Raw genomic sequence first — 22,620 nt, 5'->3', positions numbered from 1 at the left:
AGACACTGGTAGGGAATAGCCAGACTCAAGTATCCAAACTAAGCAAAGAAGTGCTGCCCATTTGGAAGTGCTATTTCCCTTTGGCTTATTTCATACATACACATATGCAACACAGTGCAACAGCACACCTGACTATAGCACAGGGTCAAAAGGCTACCTAGGAACAACAAAGGTGTGTCTGGTCTTAAAAACCCTTGTGCTCCTGAGCAGCTCTACTCTGCTGCAATACATTATGTTGAGCTGAGATTCTATAAATCATTTGTCATTTCTGAAAACGTTGCACCATAACCTAAGCAGCAATTAAAGTAGTATTGAGATGCAGGTAAAACTCCAGTGATAACAGAAGGTTTTACAACAGGTTATCACAAGCAAACCACATTCCTTGCTGGGCCACTAGCAAGCATCTCACAAGAGGTATGTGTTCATTCTGCAAAGAATTCCTCCATGCTAGAAAGCAGTGTGCCTTCATTTCAAGACACTTCACAGTAGAGGGGTACATGAAGTAACAAAAACAGTAATGAAGGCAAAACTTTTAAACAAATGAGACAAAGCCAGCCTTCAAAAAAAAAAAAAAAGCAAAATTGTATCTCACTTTCAATGACTGGAGAAGGCACATTCTAACTATAGCAACTCAAGTGGTAGCTAGTATGCTGCAAGAGGTATGTCATTCTCAGTGAAAATCCCCCATCTGGAAAGTGATACATGAAGAGGTGACTTAGTTAAAGGAAAGAGAGCATCTGTACCCCTTTGGGGTTTGTTTCGTATTATTTTAATCCTAGGAACAAAAGTTTTCAGCACTTAATACCAAAAAATCACCAGTTCTCCAGAGGACAATGATTGCTTAAGTTTTTGTAATGGAGAGCAATAAATAGGAAGACTTTAAAACACAGTTCAGGATTATCAGAAGTACACTAAGAAACTCATTAACTCATCTAGTTATTTATTATGATACAGTAAAGAATTAAACTAGTAATACAGAGATTTACACGTCTGAAAGTATTTAAATTCTGTGTAATAAATGTGCTTTGAACTCAAGTTACATGTTCCATAAAATACTTCATACAAAGAAGTGAAAAACATTCAGAGGAATAATTTGTTTGCTCCATTATGAATTCCATGGATTATGCATATAATGTATAGGATATATGTCTATGCTATGTATAATCCATGTTATTATTCTGCATTCTAAAATTCTTGTGCTTTACACAGTTACACCTGGAAAAGTGATGGAGCAGCTCATTCTGAAGGCCATCTCTACCCAGATGGATGACAAGAAGATGATCAGGAGCAGTCAGCATGGATTCATTAAAGGGAAACCATGCTTAACCAACCTGATAGCATTTTACAATAGGACAACAACTTGGATGGATGGATGAAGGGAGAGCAGTGAATATTGTGTACCTCGGCTTCAGCAAGGCTTTCAACAGGTTCTCTCACAATATCCTCATAAGCTCAGGAATTGCAAGGTGTATGAGTAGACAGTGAGCTGAATTGAGAAGTGGATGAATGGAAGATTCCATAGGGTCATGATCAGTGGCATGGGGTCTAGTTGGAGGCCTATCACTAGTGGTGTTCTGCAAGGTTCAATGCTGGGTCCAGTATTGTTTAACTTGTTCATTGATGGCTTGGACAAAGGGGCAGATGCCTCCTCAGCGAGTTCAAAGATGACACAAAGCTGGGAGGAGTGGCCAATATCCCAGAGGGCTGTGCAGCCCTTCAGAAGGACCTTGACAGGCTGGAGGGATCAACAGAGCAGGAGTGTCTAAAGCTCAACAAAGGCAAGTGCAGGGTCCTGCAACCAGTGAGAAATAACCCCAGGCACCAGGTAAAGTTGGAAGCTGACCTACTGGAAAGCAGCTGTGTGGAGAAAGACCTTGGTGTCCTGGTAGACAACAAGCTGTCCATGAGCCAGCTGTGTACCTGTGTGGCCAAAAAGGACAATGCTGTCCTGGGGTGCATTAGGGAGAGCACTGCCAGCAGAGTGAGGGGGCTAATTGTCCCTCTCTACTGTGCTCTGGTGAGGCCACATCTGAAGGGCTGCATCCAGTCCTGGACTTCTCAGTACAAGAGAGACAGGGAGCCCCTGGAACAGGTTGGGCACAGGGCAACAGAAATGATGACTGCACTGGAAGACCTCTTTTATGAGGAAAGGCTGAGGAAACTGGGCCTCTTCTGCCTGGAGAGAAGACTAAGAGGGGACCTTATCAATGGCTCTCAGTATCATCCATGCAGGGTGGGATGCCAAGAGAGTGGATCTAGACTCCTCTTGGTGGTGCTCAGCAACAGGACAAGAGGCAACAGGAAGAAACTGATGCAGAGAAAGTACCAGAAGAATAGGAGGAAGAACTTCTTTACTGGGCAGGTTACTGAGCGCTGGAACAAGCAGAGAAATTGAGGAGTCTCCTGCTCTGGGGATATTCATAAACCCTATGAACACAATCCTGAATAACAAGCTGTAGAGGACCCTACTTGAGCAGAGAGTTGGGCCAGATGACCTCTGATGGTCCCTTCCAACCTTACCTATTCTGTGATTGTGTCTTATACAATATTCTCACTCAATATATACTCATCAGTAGGGTTTGCATATATTTGAATTCCTACCTTGAAAGTAAAAGGAAAATATTATAAAGAACAGTCAATATTTTCTGAGTCCTGCAGTAAAAATATAGAAATATGACAAAAAATAAACAGCCTGGCATTTCAACTGGTCACGTTCAATGAGATCCCAGGTGCACAGCGTGGAAACTTCCCATGTTCCATTTTCTTACTTCCTTCTGGTCCTATTGCTCGGCACCACTGAGAAGAGCCTGTATCCATCCACTTGACAAACCCCTGAAAGGTTGTTAATACTGCTTAGTTTACCTGAGAAGAGCTGCCTGAGAATAGTGCTGTTAAATATGTTTCCCTTTTTTGAGAAACTTGCCTGAGAATCCTACAACTTTTAAGGTAAGACACACAGATTATAGGTGAAAGGATGTATGCTTCCTTTTTGCATTGCTTAAAAGGAGTAACTACTCAGAAATCAGCCTCCAAGGCTGTGAAAGTAGCCCCACCCAAGAACAAAGAAAAGAAGAACCAGTTCCAAGACTAGGAAACAGGACAACTGAAAAGGAGCTGCTAAGCATTGCCTGTTATATTGTGCACATTCCAAAATAGATCTGGATTTATTAGTATGAATAAGTTTTGTTACAGATTTTAATTCTTTTACTAACACTTATACAGAAAAGAGTTAATAAAGGATACATGTTAATAATAAATAGTTAATAAATAGTTAATACAGTTAATAAAGAATTAATGTAGAATAAGTTTAGGCTAAAGTTATGAGTGTGACAAGAAATGAGAATAACCATATAGTTTTTGCTTAACTTGCTGAGCATTTTCTATCTTTTAGGTTAAGAGATACAGCTTTTTCAAGTAAAGAGGTACTGGGAAACGAACCGCACTTTTGCAAATGGATAGAACGTATCCTCAAACGGAACCAATCAGCAGTCAGCATTCAAGGATGTGAGGCACGTCATCCGAAGCAAAAAGATACAGACAATAGGACGGATTGCAATTGTAATGAAAGGACTGTAACAAAAGGACGCTAGATGCCAGCAGAGACCGTGAAATAATTACAGAAGGCCTGTATTGCGACAGACGTGGAATGGGCAGTATTTAACACGAATGTGTCATAACTGTTGGAAATATAAGGCTTTTGCTCTTGTGATTTCGTTGGAGCACCTATGGATGGATTTATCCCCAGTCCACCCCAGTACTGTCAATAAAGGATGCCTACTGAACATTGATAAAATGTCGGTGTTGAGTTCAATCTTTGTTTCACTCCCCTTTAGATAGTTACATACATGATAAGGTCCTGTCTGTCATCCCAAGGCTGAACAGCCCCAGCTCCCTCAGCCTTTCTTCACAAGAGAGATAGTCCTGCCCCTCACCACCTTCACCGCGCTCCGCTGGAGCCTCTCCAGTAGTTCCTTGTGTCTCTTGCCCCGAGGAGCCCAGACCTGGGCACAGCACTCCAGACATGCCTTGCCAGGACACAGCAGAGGGACAGGATCACCCCCCTCGACCTGCTGGCAATGCACTCCCCTTTCTAGAAATGAAAATTGTTTGAGGAATGTCAACTGCTTCTCTAAGAGTCATGTGTTCCTTTGCCTCTTCCGTTGTGTTTCCTGACCACCTCAGAAAACACAATAAGCATCACCAGACTCAGGATGCTGCTGTGGAAAACAGAGATCGGCTGGAAGGCCGTTTAGAGCCGCGTGTCGCTCCTCCAGCCGCTGAGCTCTCAGCACCGCCACCATTCGCTCGCAGGTATTCCGCTGTTTCCAAGCGCTGCGTTCCCCGCTCCGGGCCCGGGAGGGAAGCACCGCCCCCGGGGCGGGCAGAGCGCGGTGGGGCCATGGCGGCTCCGCGGGCCGCGGGCTCGGAGCGCGGCCGAGGGCCGGGGCCGGAGATGGAGCTGGGCAGCAGCAGCAGCACGCAGACCTCGCATCGGCTGCTGGCCTACAGCGATGCGCTGCTCTCCATCATCGCCACCGTGATGGTGAGGGCGCGGCGGCGGAGGACGGGACAGAGGGGAGAGAGCGCGGGAGGAGCCGCGGCCGGTCCTGGTCCGGGTCGCGCCTGTGCCCGCCCGGCCCTCCCGGCTCTTCAGCGGCGCCTCCTCCACCGGGGCCGCCCGCGGCGCTGTCGCGACATGCGGAGCGGCCCCGCGCCCGCGGCGCTGTCGCGACATGTGGTAGCGCCCCGCGAGGCCAGCAGTGCGGGCCGCGGTTCAGGAGCGGCTGTGGCTTCCAGAGCTGCCCGTGATCACCCCATCGGGGAATACTGGCGGCCGCCTGAAGTTTATTAGGTTTTAGTGAAGCTCTGAACAAGGAAATGAACGTAATGTACTAATAAGCGTTTTGTTATTTCAGATTTTGCCGGTGGCTCACACAAAAATACATCCTGATCAGGTACCACGTGTCTTCTGTTTTTTCTCGTGTCCTTGCAAGTAGATGAGGCATCCTTATGTAGCAGCCCTGCTTCATTTCATGTTCTAGGCTTTACAAAGCTGAAACCATTCAGGAACATTAAACCCGGCAGAAATTTCACATAGGGGACGACCTGGTGAACTTTGGGTAAAAAATTAAATTTGGAAGACCTATGTTATCTGCAGACATTGTGACAGTAAAGACTGAATGAACTGCGTAATGTAAGCCTTGGATGTTATCCAGTTACTTTTCTATGAAAAATCAACTGCATATCTGACCAAAATAGCTTTCAAAAAGCATCTGCTGTTCTTGATAATAAATCATCACGTAGAGAAGCCATTTACGTAGGGCAGTCTGAATGCTGCTGGGGTAACATCAAGCTGGCATCCAGACACTAGTGGGATCTGCCCAGCCCCATCCTCAGCCCAGTTCTCTTTAACTTGTTCATGAACAACTTGGATGCCGGTTGGTGTTTAACAAGGGAAAGTGCCAGATTCTGCACCTGGGATGGGGCAACCCTGGATGTACAGAGAGACTGGGGAATGAGATGCTGGAAGGCAGTGCCACCGGCAAGGGCCCTGGGGGCCCTGGTCAGTGGCAGGTTGAATATGAGCCAGCAGTGCCCTGGCAGCCAGGAGAGCCAACTGTGTCCTGCGAGGCATCAGGCACAGCATCACCAGCCGGTCAAGGGAGGGGATTGTCCTGTTCTACTCTGCACTGGGGCGGCCTCACCTTGAATATTGTGTGTGGTTTGGGGCACCTCAGTATGAAAATATACATTGTGCTATTGGAGAGTGTCCAAAGGAGGGCCACAGAGATGATGAGGGGCCTTGAGGGGAAGCCATTTGAGGAGCGCCTGAGGTTACTTGGTCTGTTCAGCCTGAAGAACAGGAGGCAGAGCGGAGACCTCATTGGGTCTTTAATACCCTTATGAGGGGAAGTGGAGCAGCAAGTACGCACTTGATGCAATTCTTGGGGTGTCCTGTGCAGGCTCAGGAGCTGGACTCAGTAATCCCAGTGGGTTCCTTCCAAATCAACATCTCCACTTCTGTAAAATCAGGTTAATAATAAATGTAATCTGAATAAGCAAAAGTGGGAAAAGATTACAGAAAATAAATTAATTCTGAAAGAAACAGGAATGTTTGGAAACAAAATAATTTGATAAAGTTTATGGGTTCTTTTGTTTTATCATTTATTTTTCTGCTCTGAAAAACAGGCCTTTTATCTCAGTTAAGGAAGCTCAAATATGGTCTGTAACACAGCAAATATGCTGCATGGGTCTATTCAAGCCATTGCAGTGCTTCAGGCAAAATTTGCAGTGGTTAAGTCCTCTCCTTGCTAACAATCATCACATGAAAACTTGTGTGATGCGTCTACTCCAGAAGTCAGTGCCATGAAAATAAAAGAGGCATATTGTGGCCAATCCTCCTCTGAAATACATTATCACAGTAACAGTGGGAGAGTGTGTGGGTGAATCAAAAGGTGAATAGAGCATTTGGAAGCCCTTTTACAGACTATTGAAGAGACGTGTTGATATATCATATGCCGTATTTCAGCCTGCTTAATGAGCTTCTGTTAAACCAATTCCTCTGCAAGGTACTGAAAAGATTGTTGGAAGAGAACTGCAGTCTTCAGAGACATTTTCAAAAAATAGATTACATTACTGAACGTCCTTTTTCTTTTGCAGATATCAGTAATAATTCCGTAATGTAACATTTAACTTTTGCTCCACTGTTTCAGAAATTAGGTGAGAGTGTTCAGCAACTTCTTCTAGCAAAAATTGCTGTCTACTTGATGACCTTCTTAATAGTCACAGTGGCTTGGGCAGCTCATGTAAGGTAGGAAGAATGCATTTAACTCCAAAGTTAAAGAAAAACTGATTTTTAAAAGCACAGGAGATAACCATGTGTCTGATACATTTCTGTCTTGCTGACATACTTCTGAATTGTCTTTTGTTGAATAATACTGAAAAATTGTAAAGAAATTCTACCCTTAGCATTGAATAATTACACTTACACTGACATAGTGATACAGAGAACAACAGGCATTATGTATCTTTTTTCTTTTCATTGTACTTCATAATCTAGATGGAACTAGACTTCTAGTTTTGCTGCAAATGCATGACTTTGTAACTTGCTTGCTCCACAAGAGAAGAACTGATATAGCACGCTGTCCTAAAACTTGTCTCTCTGTCCTCAGCAGTGCTTCTCACAAAATAAGTTGTAATGTTGCAGATTCTGCATTTTGTAGAGTTGTACACACCCCCAGCTGTCCTTCCTTGGTAATTAAAAGGAAACTGACATGCAGGCATCACAGTGGAACCAGGGCAGTTTATCTGGAATTTTGAAATCTACAAATGTTACTATGCAAGTGGGTTGACTGCTTTCCAGTTGAGGTGTGCAACCTGTAATTCAATATTTGAAGCTGATGCCTCATATCTGTGCTTTTATCACATTGCTTTTCCTAGCTTGCATAAAAAAATGCTGAGGTGTTAGTCTGTGAATAGTGTAGGATCTTGTGGAGGTGATCAGTTCTGTTGATTCTAAGTGACAGTTTTTGTGGATGAGAAATTTCTTTAAGAAGGTATGGAGAAGTGTACAAGGAAAGCTTTTGCTTTGCATGATAATAAATGTGCTATATCTCAAGATAAATAATTTTAAGCGTTACAATTTTGAAAATACTCTGTCATTTAAATGGAAATTAGGTTCTTAGTAACTCCTCCATGACTGAACTTGACTGTGTGTTTCTCTTCAGATTTTTTTAACAAATTATTTGAGTTTTGGTGTCACCTAAAGTACTCGTATTAATTCTGGAGCAAAGGAAATCAGGTTCCCTTATACTATCATAAATGTGTAATTTTCATATAGTGTCGTAAAATATATTTTGGGAATTGGCTTGTTCATGTTACCTTGCCTTGTCTTGACAGGTTGTTTCAGGTGATAGAGCTTATAGATGATGTCCTGGCTCTTTTAAATCTGGTAAGTCTTGTCAGACACTATGGATGTTTAACTAACAAGTACAGATCTTTTTTGTTAAGTGTGGCTGTGAATATCCAAATTTTTTTAATTTAAATAGCATTACTCTGCCATATTTCCAAGTCTGGAAGATATAAAGGTCTTTAATTCCTCCTTGCCAAGGTAACTGATTGATAAGTAACTTCCCTTTAACTTCCAAATGTTTTATTATAAGCCAAAAGAAGCTCTGCCAGATTAGTCTGAAGTTCATCTGAGGGAACTGAGTAGTTTTCTATATTGTTCTCTGACAGTGTGCAACCACACAGTTAATTTAATTTTGTTAATAAAAACACTGGTTAAGCTCCATGAGATAACACTACAGGAAATTCTTTTAGAGGACTAGCTTAAGGCCTGTAATTCTTACCTAAGCTAGCTTTCAAAGCACAGCATTTCTTTGTCCTTGAGTTGGGTTTTTTTTGTTCCTTTGGGTTTTCTGAATTTTGCTCTTTTATATATGAAATATTTATGATGAGAGATTAATGTTCTTGACAAATCAGAAGCACCTATTTAGAAGGTGTTTAGCATTGCTTACTTTAGAAAGAAGTCTGTTAAAAACCATAGCAAAGCTTTTACCTGTGGTATTGGTAACAAAACTGTAGTGTTTCCTATATTAAGCCTGTACAATTTGGATACCAAACATGGAAGATGTGTACAGAACTAGCCATTTGTTGTAGTCAAAGCTCAGCAACTTCAGAAATGTCGGTGTTGTTCGTGGTGCAGCATTTGATCTGTTTGTAGTTTCTGGACACATCTTCAATGAGGGCTTTGCTTGCTTTGTATTTTAGCTAGTGTTTCAGTATGCTTTATTCTGTTTTAGGCCTGTATGATGATCATAACCTTCTTGCCATATACAGTAAGTACTTTTCTAAGATATGACATATGTTTAATTAGCGTTTTTCCTTTATTTGAAAAGACTTTACCAAAGTCTTCAGAAACACAGGAAAATGTTACTATAATAATAACTCTGAATCCATTATAATTGTGAAGACTCACTTCTTTAAAATTCATGAGTATGGATTCATGATAACCTTCAATTATTTCATGTTTCAGACCTGGAAGATATTCTAGACCTGGATATTTCAGACCTGGATATTCTAGAAGAAAAATGATAGTCATAGAAAGTCATAGTATCATAGAATTATAGAAGGGTTGGAAGGGATCATTAAAGGTCATTTAGTACAAGCCCCTGCAGTGATCAGGGACATCTTCAACTAAATCAGGTTGCTCAAAGGCCCTTCCAGCCTGACCTTGTATGTTTCCAGGGACTGGGCAACCTGTGCCAGTGTTTTGCCACCCTCAGAGTAAAAAATTTCCCACAATTTCTTTTAAAAAAGCAACTATATTGAAAAAGACCAAAATTGTCTGATGAGAATTTTGCATCTGGTACAATAAGTAAAACTGTGTTTCAAACTCCTCTTTAGATGACAGAACATCTTCCTTTAATCTGGACAAAGTTTTGCTTTTGACTTTTTCAGCAAGATGGATTCTGGCAGCTGTTTCTTCATTTTTTAAATCTCCTCAATTTTTGGTCAGATGACCTAAGAAGGATATTTGCAAGTGAACACTATAGTAACAGAATAAAATAATTGCTTAAAATACATCTTGATTGTTACATGTGTAAGACAGGCACCTGTTTCTGTGGATTTATCTGTGTTATGTATTAGTTTGCAAAAAATGAGGCTGTAGCCAATAAAAGAATCTTTATCTGCAAGAGCACATACTTTTTACTTTGCCTTGAAGCTGAAATAATTTTTGGAAAGCTGTCAGTGTTACCTTAATACTACACCCTGCTTTTTTATTTTTTCTCCTTAATGAAGCTGCACAAATTAATAGAACAGAGAGCCACGGAGATAGAATACTTTCTTGAATCTTTTAATTTGTCTAATATCAATAGTTTTCACAGCTAAGAACATTATGTCCACCAGAAACTTAAACTTTAAGCTGAGCTACGGGCCAGACTGTGGTTATTATGGAGACATATTGTCAGAGTGGTTAAGGTTGAGCAGTATCAACATCAGAGCTAAGCCATCTCTTCAGATGGTTTTGGTTGGGATGCCTGCCATCTGTCTATGGCTAGAAATTGCATTTAGTGGAATTAGGTTGAAATGCAAATTATAGTTTAGGTTTCTGAGTTTCAGTATTAAATGAAGAATGCTTCAGTTTCTCAGCTGTTACTCCTACATTGATTCTTAATTAAATATTTAATCTAGTTGCATTATTTTACAGTTTTCCTTAATGGCCTCCTTTCCTGAGGTACCTTTTGGTATCTTCCTGTTCAGCGTCTGTGCTGTTGTCATTGGCCTTATACAGGTATTGTAAATGGATAGCTCAATTTTCACTTCTAAATAGACTTTCCTGAGTAGAACTAAAATGAAGTTTTCTCATTATGGTTATAAAATTGCTTAATGTGTCATTTGTACAGCATTCTTTTTCAAAGCTGTGCCTGTTGTGATAATAAAGTATTTGTATGTAAGGTGAAAATTTGCATTTCCACAGTGTCCTGTGAAGCTGTTTTATCCAGCTAAATCAGCTGATCTTCCTAGAGCTCCTTTCCCACTCTTTCTAAAAATGCCTTGTGGAAATTGCAATTTACTTTTCCTGCTGTGTTCTTTCTGAGCCATACAGTGGTGGATGAGGGAACGTAGCTTTTAGCCTTAGTCCAGTGGCACCGTTTTTCTCCTGGTGCAGGGCTTTGTCATGGATTTTAATTTCTCTTCGTGTAAGATCCATGGTTATGCAGATTCTCCAGAGGAGACTAAAATCTTGACATACAATGTATTTGGAAATCTCAGAGTTTCTAAAGCCAGCCATCCATATGGAAGTGAAGAATAATTCTGAAGGTCTTTTGGAATTTGTTGATTTATAGGTTTGTGTTTTATATTTGAAATTCTCCTTACACTTACATGTAATAAGGTCAGTAATGCTCTTCTCCTTGCAGGCTGTGATAGTAGCATATGGATTCTATCACCCACACCTACTGAATCGACAGATACAGGAGTCTGAAAATCAGAATTTCTATAAACATCATATCTTAAAGATTATCCTAAGAGGACCTGCTTTATGCTTTTTAGCAGCCATCTTTTCTTTTTTCTTTATTCCTTTGGTAAGTTCTCCCAGTTAACCAAAAACTTTGATGGAGCAGTTAATATTAGTTGTCTTTAGGACTGTGTATAAAAATAATTATATCCATGTGAACTGTGCAGATTTGTTTTGTTGCCAGTTCTGTGGTATTGTAATCATAGCTGCTATTTTGCATTTAATGTGTTCAATTCAAACATATCAATCTGTAACTTGATCCATGGGTTCATATAGTTTAAAAACAATATTCTGCTACAAAATTAACCTTACTTGCTATGCTTGATTTATTTTTTTAAGCTAAACTCTTATTTTTCTTAAACTCTAGATTAATATCTTACTCATCAGAAGTAGGGGAAACAATGTGGAAGGTTACATGGTATACACGCCACATTGCATAAAGAGAAGATAAGTGAATGCAAGTGCTGCACTAACTTAGGAGGGGCAAATAGAATAAACAAACCAATTAGCCAACCTGCATCTCTGAACAAATAATATTGGCTAAGGCCTGCTCTTTCACAGCCTTTTTCTCCTTTGTGTTTATTTAGTGGCAGTGAGTTGCTCCTACTTAGTAACAGCTTTTATTATTTTTTCAGGACGCCTACTTGGAACTGAAATCTAGTTTTTGAATGTATCCTGAGTTTCCATTCCTCTTGTTCTGTAGGAAAATGTAGATTTAACTGAATTTTGAGAAAGATTCCACAGAATTGGCATTGTTTAAATAATCCCCAAATTCGGAAGGAATCTGGTTGCAGTTAATGAAAGAGGCAGTTATGAGTCTAAAGGTGAAAAGGCCTAATTTTATCTGAAAATGTTTTCTTCTTCTCTCTTGCCCTGCTCACCAGTGGGTTGTTTGTTTTTCTTAATATTAGCAACAGTGAAATAAGTCTCCAAGTTCCTTATGTGCTTAGACCTGTGCAAAGCCTTTGAGCCACTAAGGACTCTTCAGTGAGTTCCTGTGACACAAACTGTAGTCACAGAATGTCTCAGAGTAGAAGGGACCTGTAAGAATCATGTGCAATAGTTTATCAGCTTCCAGTGCAGTCATTCCTACATTTTTGTCAGCAGAATTCTTTCCCTTCTTCTTTTAGCTTCCTTTGTTACTGGTACTAAATTAGTTATCAAAAAGCGCTATTTGGTTCCACATGCAGTATTCAGGATGTGCATGTGCATTTCAGCTGAACCTTTTTCAGGTTGTAAAGTCAAGATTTGTTTTTCTCAATGTGATTATATCTATGATTGAGAGCAATAGTTTCATATTAAACTTGGAAGGTAATTTATATTTTTGTAACTATATTTAAACTGTTAATTTTCTTCTCCACAGTCTTATGTACTTCTTGGACTCGTAATCATTTTTCCGCACCTCACTCGATTCATTAAATGGTGTAAGACCAAAATTGTTGGTGAGTAACAAAATTCATAGGAGTATGTTCATATTAGGTTGTCAGTGTGTTATCCAAACATCCTGGAATGAATTAATTTTAGTTCTGCTTCTATTTTCAGTCTTGGAATGTAGTCATTTTGAGGCCTATTGATGTGCTTCCAGAGTTTCTCCCTGATTTTCCATATTTGTGCTGAGATTTGTGTGAGGCACAAAACATTTGAAGATCATTTCTGAGTGAAAAATCTCTCTGGTTTGTCCTGAGTATGCACATGCATACAGACACAAGTATATGAATGATGCTGCAGGCCATTTATTTGTTTTGCCTTCTAAAAAGGGAGCATGGGGTAGAAGAATATAGGAAGAAAGCTCTATGCTGTTATTACTTTCTTCCCTGCAATGCTGAGTAGTCATACATTTTCAAACTGGCAAGAGCTGCACTTGTAAATGAAGCTTTTTCGGGGTAATTAACTGTTCAGGGTGTTAGATCTCATTAAGTGCTTTGTTCTAGATGGGTACCTTCACGCATGGTTTAAGTCAGCCTAAATCCACACTTCTTCCCTCATGCTACTTGCTTATGTTCTTTCTGCCCTCTGTGTGTCAGGACTAACAATTGCACAGTCTGTCCAATAGCCTGAGCTACTCTTAAACCATGCTGAGAAAGAGGTTATCAGTGCCAAAATAAATGTGTAGTGGCCCTCTGCGATCAGTATGAACTGACCACAAAAACTCTGAACAGATCATGTCTTTGGAATCAACAACTTGCATGATGGGGTAGAAAGTAACATCTTTGTGCCTCTACTTCTGTTGTTCAACCTAGTACAAGTCCATCTGTTTACAGTGCAGATGGGAAAATACTTCTAACTCCCCCGTGTGGCACCAATAATAGGGAGGCAGAAATGCTCTGAAAGGACAAAGCCAGACTCTCCGAGCCTGAGAATAAACACATACAAATATTTTCCATGCTTATTGCGATGGGGGCACTGTAGTTTGCAGTCAGATCATGTCTGTGTGTGTCTCACGCTGTCAGATGGCTAACATAAATTACTGTTTTATTGGCTTTCTGGTGATTACACTTGCTTTGCATTCAGTTCCTCTTCCTGGAAGCTTAAGCTTTTTCTTTGTCCAACCTAAACTCCTGAACTAGCGCGTTTTGGTGAGCTAGGCAGTTCAGAGCCCAGTCTTTAGAGATGAGTTTGACATTTCCTATAAAAGCTCCACCTTTTGACCACAGGCTTGTTTTATTTTAAATCAGGTAATTTGATATCCCAGTCCAGCCCCCATACTCCAGCGAGGCTTTTTTTCTGCCATGTACTATAAGTTCTTCACACTGCCATAGAGTACCTGCAGCTGTTAGGGCTTCTAGAGGCACAGCATCTGATTTGTTTTGTTCAATTACAGCTTTGAGTCATAATTCCCTTGGTAGAAATTCTTTGCCATACAGTTTAAAGGACATGGCTATTTTTGTCCCCAAAGCACTTGTCTTGAAAGAAACCTGAACTTGAGGGAGAGGCACAGATGCTGAAAAAAGTGGGGTGACTGACCTCCGTGGATGACTGACAGCCTTCTTCCTACAGAAAATTTTGGCAGGTGGTGAGAAAGGGAGGTCATACTAGGTTGTCGAACTACCTTGTTTTATGCTTCCTTCTTCTTTCACTATTAAGCATCTGAATTTGATCCAGGTCAGAGAGATGAAGAGGAGGAACACCATAGCTTAGAAACTTTCACTTTTTACCTCAGTGAGCCTCTGAGTAAGGAGCGGGTAGAAGCATTCAGTGATGGAGTCTATGCTATTGTAGCAACCCTGCTGATTTTGGACATATGGTAAGGCTTTGTGCTGCTTCTTTCACTTTGTATTGTTAAATATATGAATGTCTGTCTGTATGTATATATGTATAGCCAGACTTCACAAACAAAGATTTGGGAAGGGCTCTCCCCATGTGGGTGTGCCCTTCCAGCCTGCACAGTGGATTTTTTAGGTGAGGCACAGCGTGCGCAGAACTGGCCCCACCGTTTCAGTCCTGAGGTTCATTTGCCACGGCCGAGCGAGCTTGGACAGTGACAGTGAAGTCCTCGGGACTGTCACAGCACCCGGTACTAACCGGGGCTGACCCTGCTCAGCATCCCAGATCTGATGGGATCGGATGGCAGGGAGGCATTGAACTGCCAGGGGACGGTCCCCACTGAGACTCAAACTCAGGTCCTTGGGATTCAGAGTCCAGAGTGCTCTCCTTTACACCACGGGACCACCCCCTCTCTATATGTAATATTTGAGAAAATAATCGAACATTGTCTCTTACTTCTAAAAACTGCAGTGGTTACTTTAGGTATGATTTTCTGGAAACATACAGAACACAAACCAAAGATACTTTTAATCTCTACATTAGAGCAGTAATGGGGATCGCTCTATCTAGTACATGTTGGGGTGTGGAATCCTGAAGAAAAAAGCTTTCTCTTTTGCTTAGTTATGTTTTCAGATGAGAGGCTTGTTTCAAGAAAAGCTGTTTAGTCACTGGGGCAACTTTATTACATTAACCCAAAGGAATTCCAGCTTATATTCTGATTTCCCTTTAGATCGAATTTCTTTGCAGAGCTGTTATTTGAAACAGTTTTAAGTTACAAATTAGAGAACTGCAGAGTGGATGCCTGTTGTTCTCTACTTGCTCAGATTAAAGCAACGTAGTTTGGTGTTGCTCCAGATGTGGTTTTATAACAGTAACATGTGAAGTAAAGTGAGTTTTCTCTCCACAGTGAAGACAATGTCCCTGATCCCAGAGAAGTTGAGGAGAGATTCCACGGCAGCCTTCTTGAAGCTTTAAGTGAATATGGGCCAAACTACCTTGCTTACTTTGGCTCATTTGTTACAATCGGTCTCCTGTGGTTTGTCCATCACTCGCTTTTCCTTCACGTAACAAAAGCTACCAGACTGATGGGACTGCTTAACATACTTTCATTGGCTTTCATTGGTGGGCTTCCACTAGCTTACCAGCTGACCAGTGAATTTGCAGAGAAGTCTTATAATGAAATAGAAGCCATTCAGATCAGCTGTGTTATTACTTTCTTTGCTAGCATATTTCAGTTTGCAATATGGACTACAGCCCTCCTCAATGAAAGGGAAACCTTGCATCCCTTTGCGAGATACGGTGGCAAAGAGCATGCCTTCATGTTTGCCAAGCTGGCTCTCTACCCTTGTGTAAGCCTTGGGGTCTTCTTTCTAACATGCTTGTTAAGTGAATTTAGCACAGCAATTTTCCATCTTATGCAGATTGTAATCCCATTTGCTTTTCTTGCCTTACGCATTTTTGTTAGAATTTCTTTAACTGTTGTGAAGACCATGTTGTCTCTCTCCAGACGGAAGGTTGTGTTATTAGAAGAGGAGGAGGCATGTTTGTCTCCTACTGAAACACTGTCCTAAATTTCCACACAGTGCATGTTAAGTTAGGAGATTAACTTCAGTTCTAACTCACATTATCTTCATGTGTGGATTATATCAGTCTAAACCAAAGTCTGCATTGACCGTAACTAAGGCATATTTAAGTTTTAGCTGGTAATGGTTGAGACCTTTTTTCCAAAATCTGCTATTGAAAATTTTGGGTAAATAGGGGATACAAAGACAAAACCACAATCTGTTTCCTTTAGAGTTACTCTATAGGAAAAAATGCTGCTTGACATGTAACTGCAGTGATGATTGATTAAGGGGTGCACAAACAGATGCCCAGCAAAATGGCTGCCACACACTGGTATAGAAGCTGGTTGTGCTACTATAAGATAAGAAGTGAGCCATGAAAGACATGGAGACCTCTGGATTTCTGGATGGTGCATCATGGTAGAACATTGGTGCATACAGGTTGCTGGTCTTCTTTTTTTCTTTTTTTTTTCTTTTTCAAACAGTGTCTGTTCTGCATAATCACAAACTGGGGATAGCATTTGGAAACCTACCTGTGGTTAAGTGGCTCTGTGTGTGAGTGTAGATGGGAGTTGCAGTTATGATAGCAGCCTTCCAGACTACCTGAACACAAGTTCTTTAGGCACATTTGTTATTTTTAAAAAAGGATATATGTAACAAATGAGGGTTCATGTGGCTTTGCATCTAAGGTTCAACTAACTTTGATAACCTCCCAGGGAAAAGAGCTGTGGGACAAGAGGTAAATTTGTTGTCTGTTCTGCAGCAGCAGCTCATCTGAAAAGTTTGCATTTCTGAGGCTTTATGTGTCTGTTTTAATGCCTGTTGCATGGGACATCATTCTGTTATTCTGGAGGCATGATGTCACATTCAAAGAGAGTATAAGACTGCCACATATGAGAGTTCCCTGTCAGGTAAGGGAGTTGCATTTTTTCCCGAGTAGTGGTTAACTAAGGGATACCATAGATTTCTGAGTCTCAGGAAGTCAGCAGAAGAAACCAAACCTGAAGTTCCAGTCTGTGGTATGGTAGGGGTTTTTTCTACACTTAGGTGCAGTTTGATAAGCTTTGTGCTTGTCAAGTCATCTATGCTCTGGCTGCCCTGGACGCCGCTGTATTTCTTTTTGGCAGAGCCATTAGTTGGTATCTTGAACTGTCTTAGTGCCTGACAACTTCAATGCCATATTTAAAGGCATTTGGGGAATTTTGTTGTTCATCTTAAAAGAAATACCTGTGTCAAAGTATGCCTGAAGAAATTATAGGTGAAAACAAATTCAGATATCTTGTTTTAGTTGAAATCCATCTGGAAAGCACTTGTGCTTTTCGTTCGAAGCACCTTGATACTTGTATGTAATTGTAAATGTTACATATTTCATGTGAAGAGAGTATGTTGAGTTATTCAAGGGGATTTATACCTAGTTGAAGTTAAATGACTTGCATTGTGTTGTGTGTAACAGGATTTTTCTGATACTTAATAAAAGCACTTTTGGTTCTGTATGGTTTTGTTTTTCATGTGCAGCAGACATATAATAAGTAGTGAATATATGTATTTGTAATAAATTTCAATCAGTGAAAAAACAAAGCTTCTCACCCTTTATTTTTGCTATGTAGGTGAAACATATGCAATTTTGCAATTATGTTAGATGGGGTTTTTTTCCTTCAAAATCATCAAAAACCTCAGGTTCGTGATTTTGTATAAAACACACAAATGCTTTTAATATGATGTGAAGAAATGTTGATTCTGCTTCTGTTGATACTTGAAGAAAATGAGACTGCAAACTGAATCTGATCACAAAGTGTTTACACAGATGCTTTGAACTGAATTGTAATGCATAAATACTACAAGGAGCTGTATTGGCTAATGCTTTCTTTTTATCCCACTTGCAAAGGAGTAATTTGTTGTGCAAAAAGAACAAATTTATATTTTCTTTCTTATATTATTCAAACCAAATTTGGTAGAAACATAAAAACTTGAGGGCAAAGTTGATGTGAGACTTTGTATATGTATGCAGAGAGCTGATTTAGCACCAGGGTGATAGTTTTGGTACATTCTTGAGAAACAAACTGCACTAATTAAGTTTTGTGCCATTCTCACGTAGAAAGAGCATTCCCAAATCTAACTGTAACTAGCTGTTCTTTGCAGAACTGCTAACCATCACAGCCTTTTGGCTCTAGAACCAAAGAGAAACACCACAATTACTACAATTCCAGAATGGACAACATTGGAAGGGACCTCTTGGGACCATCTAGTCCAACCTTCCAGTTAAAAGCAGGGTTGGCTTGCAATGGTTGCCAAGGTCTGTGTCCAGTCAGAGACAAATAACCACTCAACAAGTTATATAATTATAAATCGTCAAGGTTGGAAGAGACCTTCAAGATCGTCCAGTCACTATCTCCTGCAGCACATCACCCAGCACCAGATCCAGGCATCTCTTTAAATACCTCCAAGGATGGTGACTCCACCACCTCCCTGGGCAAACTATTCCAATGCTTCGTCACCTTGACAATGAAAAAAATTTAATAGCTGTTTTCAAACGGGTCAACCCGTTTGTATGTCCCATTGCCCTTAGGAGTAAAGAAAAGGGCTATATTTTTCCTCCACTTGAATTTCCTGCATTTCAGTCTGCGTCCAAGATGGATGAGGTTACCCGCGATCCTTCTCTCGCAGGCTGCACAGTCCCCAGCTCCCTCGGCCTCTCCACGTAGGAGAGATGCTCCAGTTCCGCATCTCCGGGCAACAGGACCTCACGCCCATGGGCGCACCGCAACGCACTTCCCGCTCCTGGGATGCCTCCTCCCCTTCCGCCACCGACCGTTCCGCCGCCGCCGCCGCCGCCGCCGCCAGGATGGTGCCGCCGGTGCAGGTCTCGCCGCTCATCAAGGTGAGTGCGGCGGGCGGGGGCCCGGGAGGTGCGGCAGGGCCGGGACCGCAGGGAGGGCCGGGCCGGGCCGGGCCGGGCTGGGGGCGGCGGGGCTGGCGGAGCGTGTGGACCGAGCGAAGGGCACGTCCTTGTGTCTGTCCCCCACAGTTCACCCGCTACTCGGCGCTGCTCGTGGGGATGATCTACGGCAAGAAGCGATACGGTGAGTGCGGCGGCCCGGGCGCCGCGCCCGCAAGGGCACCTTGAGGCGGCCCGGGCGCCATTCGCCGCCGGGAGGCCGCGGGGCCGAGCGGCTGTGCCGCTGTGCCCCCCACGGGCCCGGCCTCCCCCGAGCGGCTGTGCCGCCGTGCCCCACACAGGCCCGGCCTCCCCCGAGCGGCTGTGCTGCCGTGCCCCCCACGGGCCCGGCCTCCCCCGAGCGGCTGTGCCGCCGTGCCCCACACAGGCCCGGCCTCCCCCGAGCGGCTGTGCTGCCGTGCCCCCCACGGGCCCGGCCTCCCCCGAGCGGCTGTGCCGCCGTGCCCCACACGGGCCCGGCCTCCCCCGAGCGGCTGTGCCGCCGTGCCCCACACGGGCCCGGCCTCCCCCGAGCGGCTGTGCCGCCGTGCCCCCCACGGGCCCGGCCTCCCCCGAGCGGCTGTGCCGCCGTGCCCCCCACGGGCCCGGCCTCCCCCGAGCGGCTGTGCCGCCGTGCCCCACACGGGCCCGGCCTCCCCCGAGCGGCTGTGCCGCCGTGCCCCACACGGGCCCGGCCTCCCCCGAGCGGCTGTGCCGCCGTGCCCCCCACGGGCCCGGCCTCCCCCGAGCGGCTGTGCCGCTGTGCCCCCCACCGGCCCGGCCTCCCCCGAGCGGCTGTGCCGCCGTGCCCCACACAGGCCCGGCCTCCCCCGAGCGGCTGTGCCGCTGTGCCCCCCACCGGCCCGGCCTCCCCCGAGCGGCTGTGCCGCCGTGCCCCACACAGGCCCGGCCTCCCCCGAGCGGGGCCGAGGCCGCAGCCGGAGCCCTGCGCCGCGGCGTCGGGAGTTGTGTTTTAAAGAGAATGTGTTGGTGGCAGACTACCTGAAGCCGATTGCTGAAGAAGAGAGAAGAATAGAGGCGGAAGAGAAAAAGAAACGTGAGGAGCTGGAGCGGATTGCAAAAGAGCTTGCAGAAGGTACTCCTTCAGTTTAGTGTATGCATCCCACCCACGCTGGCTTGCAGCACTTTGCCTGCAGCACTTCTGTTCTACCACAGTGCTTGTAGAAGGAATTGAGACTTACAGCAAACCCATGGAGGCAGTGGTTACGGAGGTGTGAGGACCGCTGCTGTTTACATTTAGAATTGCTCATCAGAGGAAGCATTAAAAATGCTTTTGAAGCAAGCCAGGACTTGTTAAATGGCTATCTGAATTTCCAGTGAGAAAAAAGGTGCTAAAAGCTGCTGTTTAATCTGTGAGGAATAACTGAATCTGTTTATTGACTGTAGTAGAATGTGCCTTACTCAGTTGTATGTAATAAATATACAATTCCTATTCTCCATGCAGTGTAGAAACCTCTCAAGTAATGACTGATGATCTAAGCCAGAGGCTGTAGGCAATTGCATATAATTGCAACTCCAGGCTTTGAAGTGGTATCACAGGTGTAGTGTCAGCCAGGTCAGCTTCATTTGTTGTATCTCTCACATGAAGAGAGTGTGTTGGAGGGGTCAGTTCAGATTAGTACTGCTGCGTTATTCTCATTCCCTTCTACCTGCTGCAGTGTTGCTGCTCTTGTCCTTAAGATTATTTCTTGGGTCCCCTATGCAATTTTAAGAAAACTAAGTCATAGTTCAGGTTGTTCTTGGTGCAGCTACACGCTTGATAACTCTTTCCATGGAAACTAGTGACATTTGCATTGTCCTAAGCAAAACTGGTGTTGAACTAAACACTGTAAAATTAAATGGACTACACATACAGAAAATCAAATATGCAATTTGGTTTAAAAGTGGCACAAAGACGACAGGTCTGTATTCCCATCATTGGTTTTAGTGTGTTGGGTTTTTTTCCACAAAAGTGATTGTTAAACCTTCATTAAATGCAATGCAATTGCTGGAGGTTTCTTTTTACAGATAGATTACTGGACATACCTTTAATGATCGCTTTTTCCAGGACTTGGTTGCCATGTCAGTTCAGAAAACTGTCTTCTACTAATGACTAAATGTAAAGGTGCCTTTACCCCAAGCCTGTGTATTGCAATTCTGTTGAATAAACAGAAGTGGGAATCATAAAAACTGACTAGAAAGGAATTTCATGAAAGTAGCCTTTGATTCTACTAATGTTTTGCATATTTTTATACTCCATGGGAGTGGCTAGTAATCCATGTTTGTTTTTTCTTCCCTTCTAGCAAGTGAAGATTCCATATTGAAATGAACAAAAGATGTGATTTGAATTTCGCACACGGAAGGTGCATGGTTAGGCTCTGAACTGTGGAATGGGTTTTGAACTCTGCGTGATATTCTATCAATAAAGTACTTACTACACTTCAGCTGGTATTTTTTGAGTGAATAGCACAAAACAGCAGCAGAAATGCTGACAGAATGTGACAGGAATGTCTGTCACAAACTAGCCATTGCTGCAGCTGAACCCCCCCATTGCTGAAACCTCAGCAACAGCCAGTCACTACACTTAGTACTCACAGCTAATGTCTATGATCAGAAAATACTTGCAGTTTAATATATATGGGTGGGTGCAGGGGGGAGGCTGGTGAGGCCCTGACTGCCTGAACCTGTTATTTAAATGGCTTGACTGGGGAGTTTCATAGAATGGCAAGGAGTTGGAATGAACCTCCAACATGATTAGTCCCAACCCTGCCCTTGCCAGGGCCAGGGTCACCTCCCACTAGACCACCTTGCTCAAGGCCTTATCCATGCTAGCCTTGAACACTGCCAGGGTTGAGGCATCCACTATTCCGTGGGCAACCTGCTCCAGTATCTCACCACCCACACAGTAAAGAATTTCTTCCTAACCCAAATTTCCCTGCTTTCAGTTTGGACCCATTACTCGTCCTGTCACTACAGTTTCTGACCAAGAGTTCCTCTGCAGCTTCCCAGTAGGCTCCTTTCAGATACTGGAAGGTTGCTGTGTGGTCTCCACTCAACCTTGTCCAGGTTAAGCACACTCAACTTTCCTAGCCCGTCTTTGTAAAGGAAGGTGTTCCGATATTCTTACCAACTTCATGGCACTCTGGACTTGCTCCAAGAGTTCCATGTCTTAGAGTGGGGGCACCAGAGGGGGATGCAGTGTTCCAGGTGAGTCTCACAAGAGCAGAGTGGAGAGGAGAATTGCCTCCTTTGACCTGCTGGCCAAGCTCTTTTTGATGCAGCCCAGGATTCCACTGGCTTTCTGGGCTGCGAGTGCACTGGACTTCAGCAAGGCCTTTGATACTGTCTCCCATAATATACTCCTGAAAAAGCTGGTAGCCCATGGCCTGGACAAGTGTACCCTCTCCTGGATTAAGAGCTGGCTGGAGGGTCGGGCCCAGAGAGTGCTGGTGAACGGAGCTGCATCCAGCTGGCGGCCAGTCACCAGTGGTGTTCCCCAGGGGTCTGTATTGGGTCCAGTCCTGTTTAACATCTTTATTGATGATTTAGATGAGGGGATTGAGTCCATCATCAGCAAATTTGCTGATGACACCAAGTTGGGAGGGAGTGTAGACCTGCTGGAAGGCAGGAGGGCTCTGCAGAGGGATCTGGATAGACTTGAGAGATGGGCTGATTCCAATGGGATGAAGTTCAATAAGGCCAAGTGCCGGGTCCTGCACTTTGGCCACAACAACCCCATGCAGCACTACAGGCTGGGGACAGAGTGGATGGAGAGCAGCCAGGCAGAAAGGGACCTTGGAGTACTAATTGACAGGAAGCTCAACATGAGTCAACAG

The 22,620-nt window shown here is 43.4% G+C and overlaps 2 protein-coding genes and 1 long non-coding RNA gene across 3 annotated transcripts in view; all 3 read left to right on the top strand.

The window, feature by feature from the left end:
• LOC139684941 (uncharacterized) overlaps positions 1 to 3,769 on the top strand; it is a 32,874-nt gene extending 29,105 nt beyond the window's left edge. The window contains exons 3-4 of the long non-coding RNA XR_011700000.1: positions 1,210 to 1,427; positions 3,392 to 3,769. This is a non-coding gene — a long non-coding RNA (uncharacterized lncRNA). The remainder of the gene's footprint in view (positions 1 to 1,209; positions 1,428 to 3,391) is intronic.
• Positions 3,770 to 4,380: 611 nt separating this feature from the next.
• On the top strand, positions 4,381 to 17,342 carry TMEM175 (transmembrane protein 175). Its single transcript, XM_071580805.1, has 10 exons — positions 4,381 to 4,543; positions 4,917 to 4,955; positions 6,714 to 6,811; positions 7,900 to 7,951; positions 8,805 to 8,840; positions 10,214 to 10,297; positions 10,926 to 11,090; positions 12,387 to 12,465; positions 14,126 to 14,267; positions 15,195 to 17,342. Exons 1-10 carry the CDS (start codon positions 4,400 to 4,402, stop codon positions 15,856 to 15,858), a joined length of 1,503 nt encoding a protein of 500 aa, XP_071436906.1. The 5' UTR covers positions 4,381 to 4,399; the 3' UTR covers positions 15,859 to 17,342.
• Positions 17,343 to 18,615: 1,273 nt separating this feature from the next.
• Positions 18,616 to 21,228, top strand: ATP5ME (ATP synthase membrane subunit e). The gene is made up of 4 exons (XM_071580806.1): positions 18,616 to 18,727; positions 18,875 to 18,929; positions 19,782 to 19,880; positions 21,088 to 21,228. Exons 1-4 carry the CDS (start codon positions 18,692 to 18,694, stop codon positions 21,111 to 21,113), a joined length of 216 nt encoding a protein of 71 aa, XP_071436907.1. The 5' UTR covers positions 18,616 to 18,691; the 3' UTR covers positions 21,114 to 21,228.
• Positions 21,229 to 22,620: the final 1,392 nt, after the last annotated feature.

Source organism: Pithys albifrons, chromosome Z (assembly GCF_047495875.1).
Source record: "Pithys albifrons albifrons isolate INPA30051 chromosome Z, PitAlb_v1, whole genome shotgun sequence".
Classification (NCBI taxonomy): domain Eukaryota; kingdom Metazoa; phylum Chordata; class Aves; order Passeriformes; family Thamnophilidae; genus Pithys; species Pithys albifrons.
Note: the sequence above shows the minus strand (reverse complement) of the source record. Positions and strands in the feature narration are given on the sequence as shown.

Coding starts and splice junctions, on each gene's coding strand:
- TMEM175 (XM_071580805.1), top strand. CDS start 4,400: ATGGCGGCTCCGCGGGCCGCGGGCTCGGAGCGCGGCCGAGGGCCGGGG. Junction 10,298..10,925: donor TTGTCATTGGCCTTATACAG/GTATTGTAAATG, acceptor TTCTCCTTGCAG/GCTGTGATAGTAGCATATGG. Junction 11,091..12,386: donor CTTTTTTCTTTATTCCTTTG/GTAAGTTCTCCC, acceptor TCTTCTCCACAG/TCTTATGTACTTCTTGGACT.
- ATP5ME (XM_071580806.1), top strand. CDS start 18,692: ATGGTGCCGCCGGTGCAGGTCTCGCCGCTCATCAAG. Junction 18,930..19,781: donor CTACGGCAAGAAGCGATACG/GTGAGTGCGGCG, acceptor TGTTGGTGGCAG/ACTACCTGAAGCCGATTGCT. Junction 19,881..21,087: donor TGCAAAAGAGCTTGCAGAAG/GTACTCCTTCAG, acceptor CTTCCCTTCTAG/CAAGTGAAGATTCCATATTG.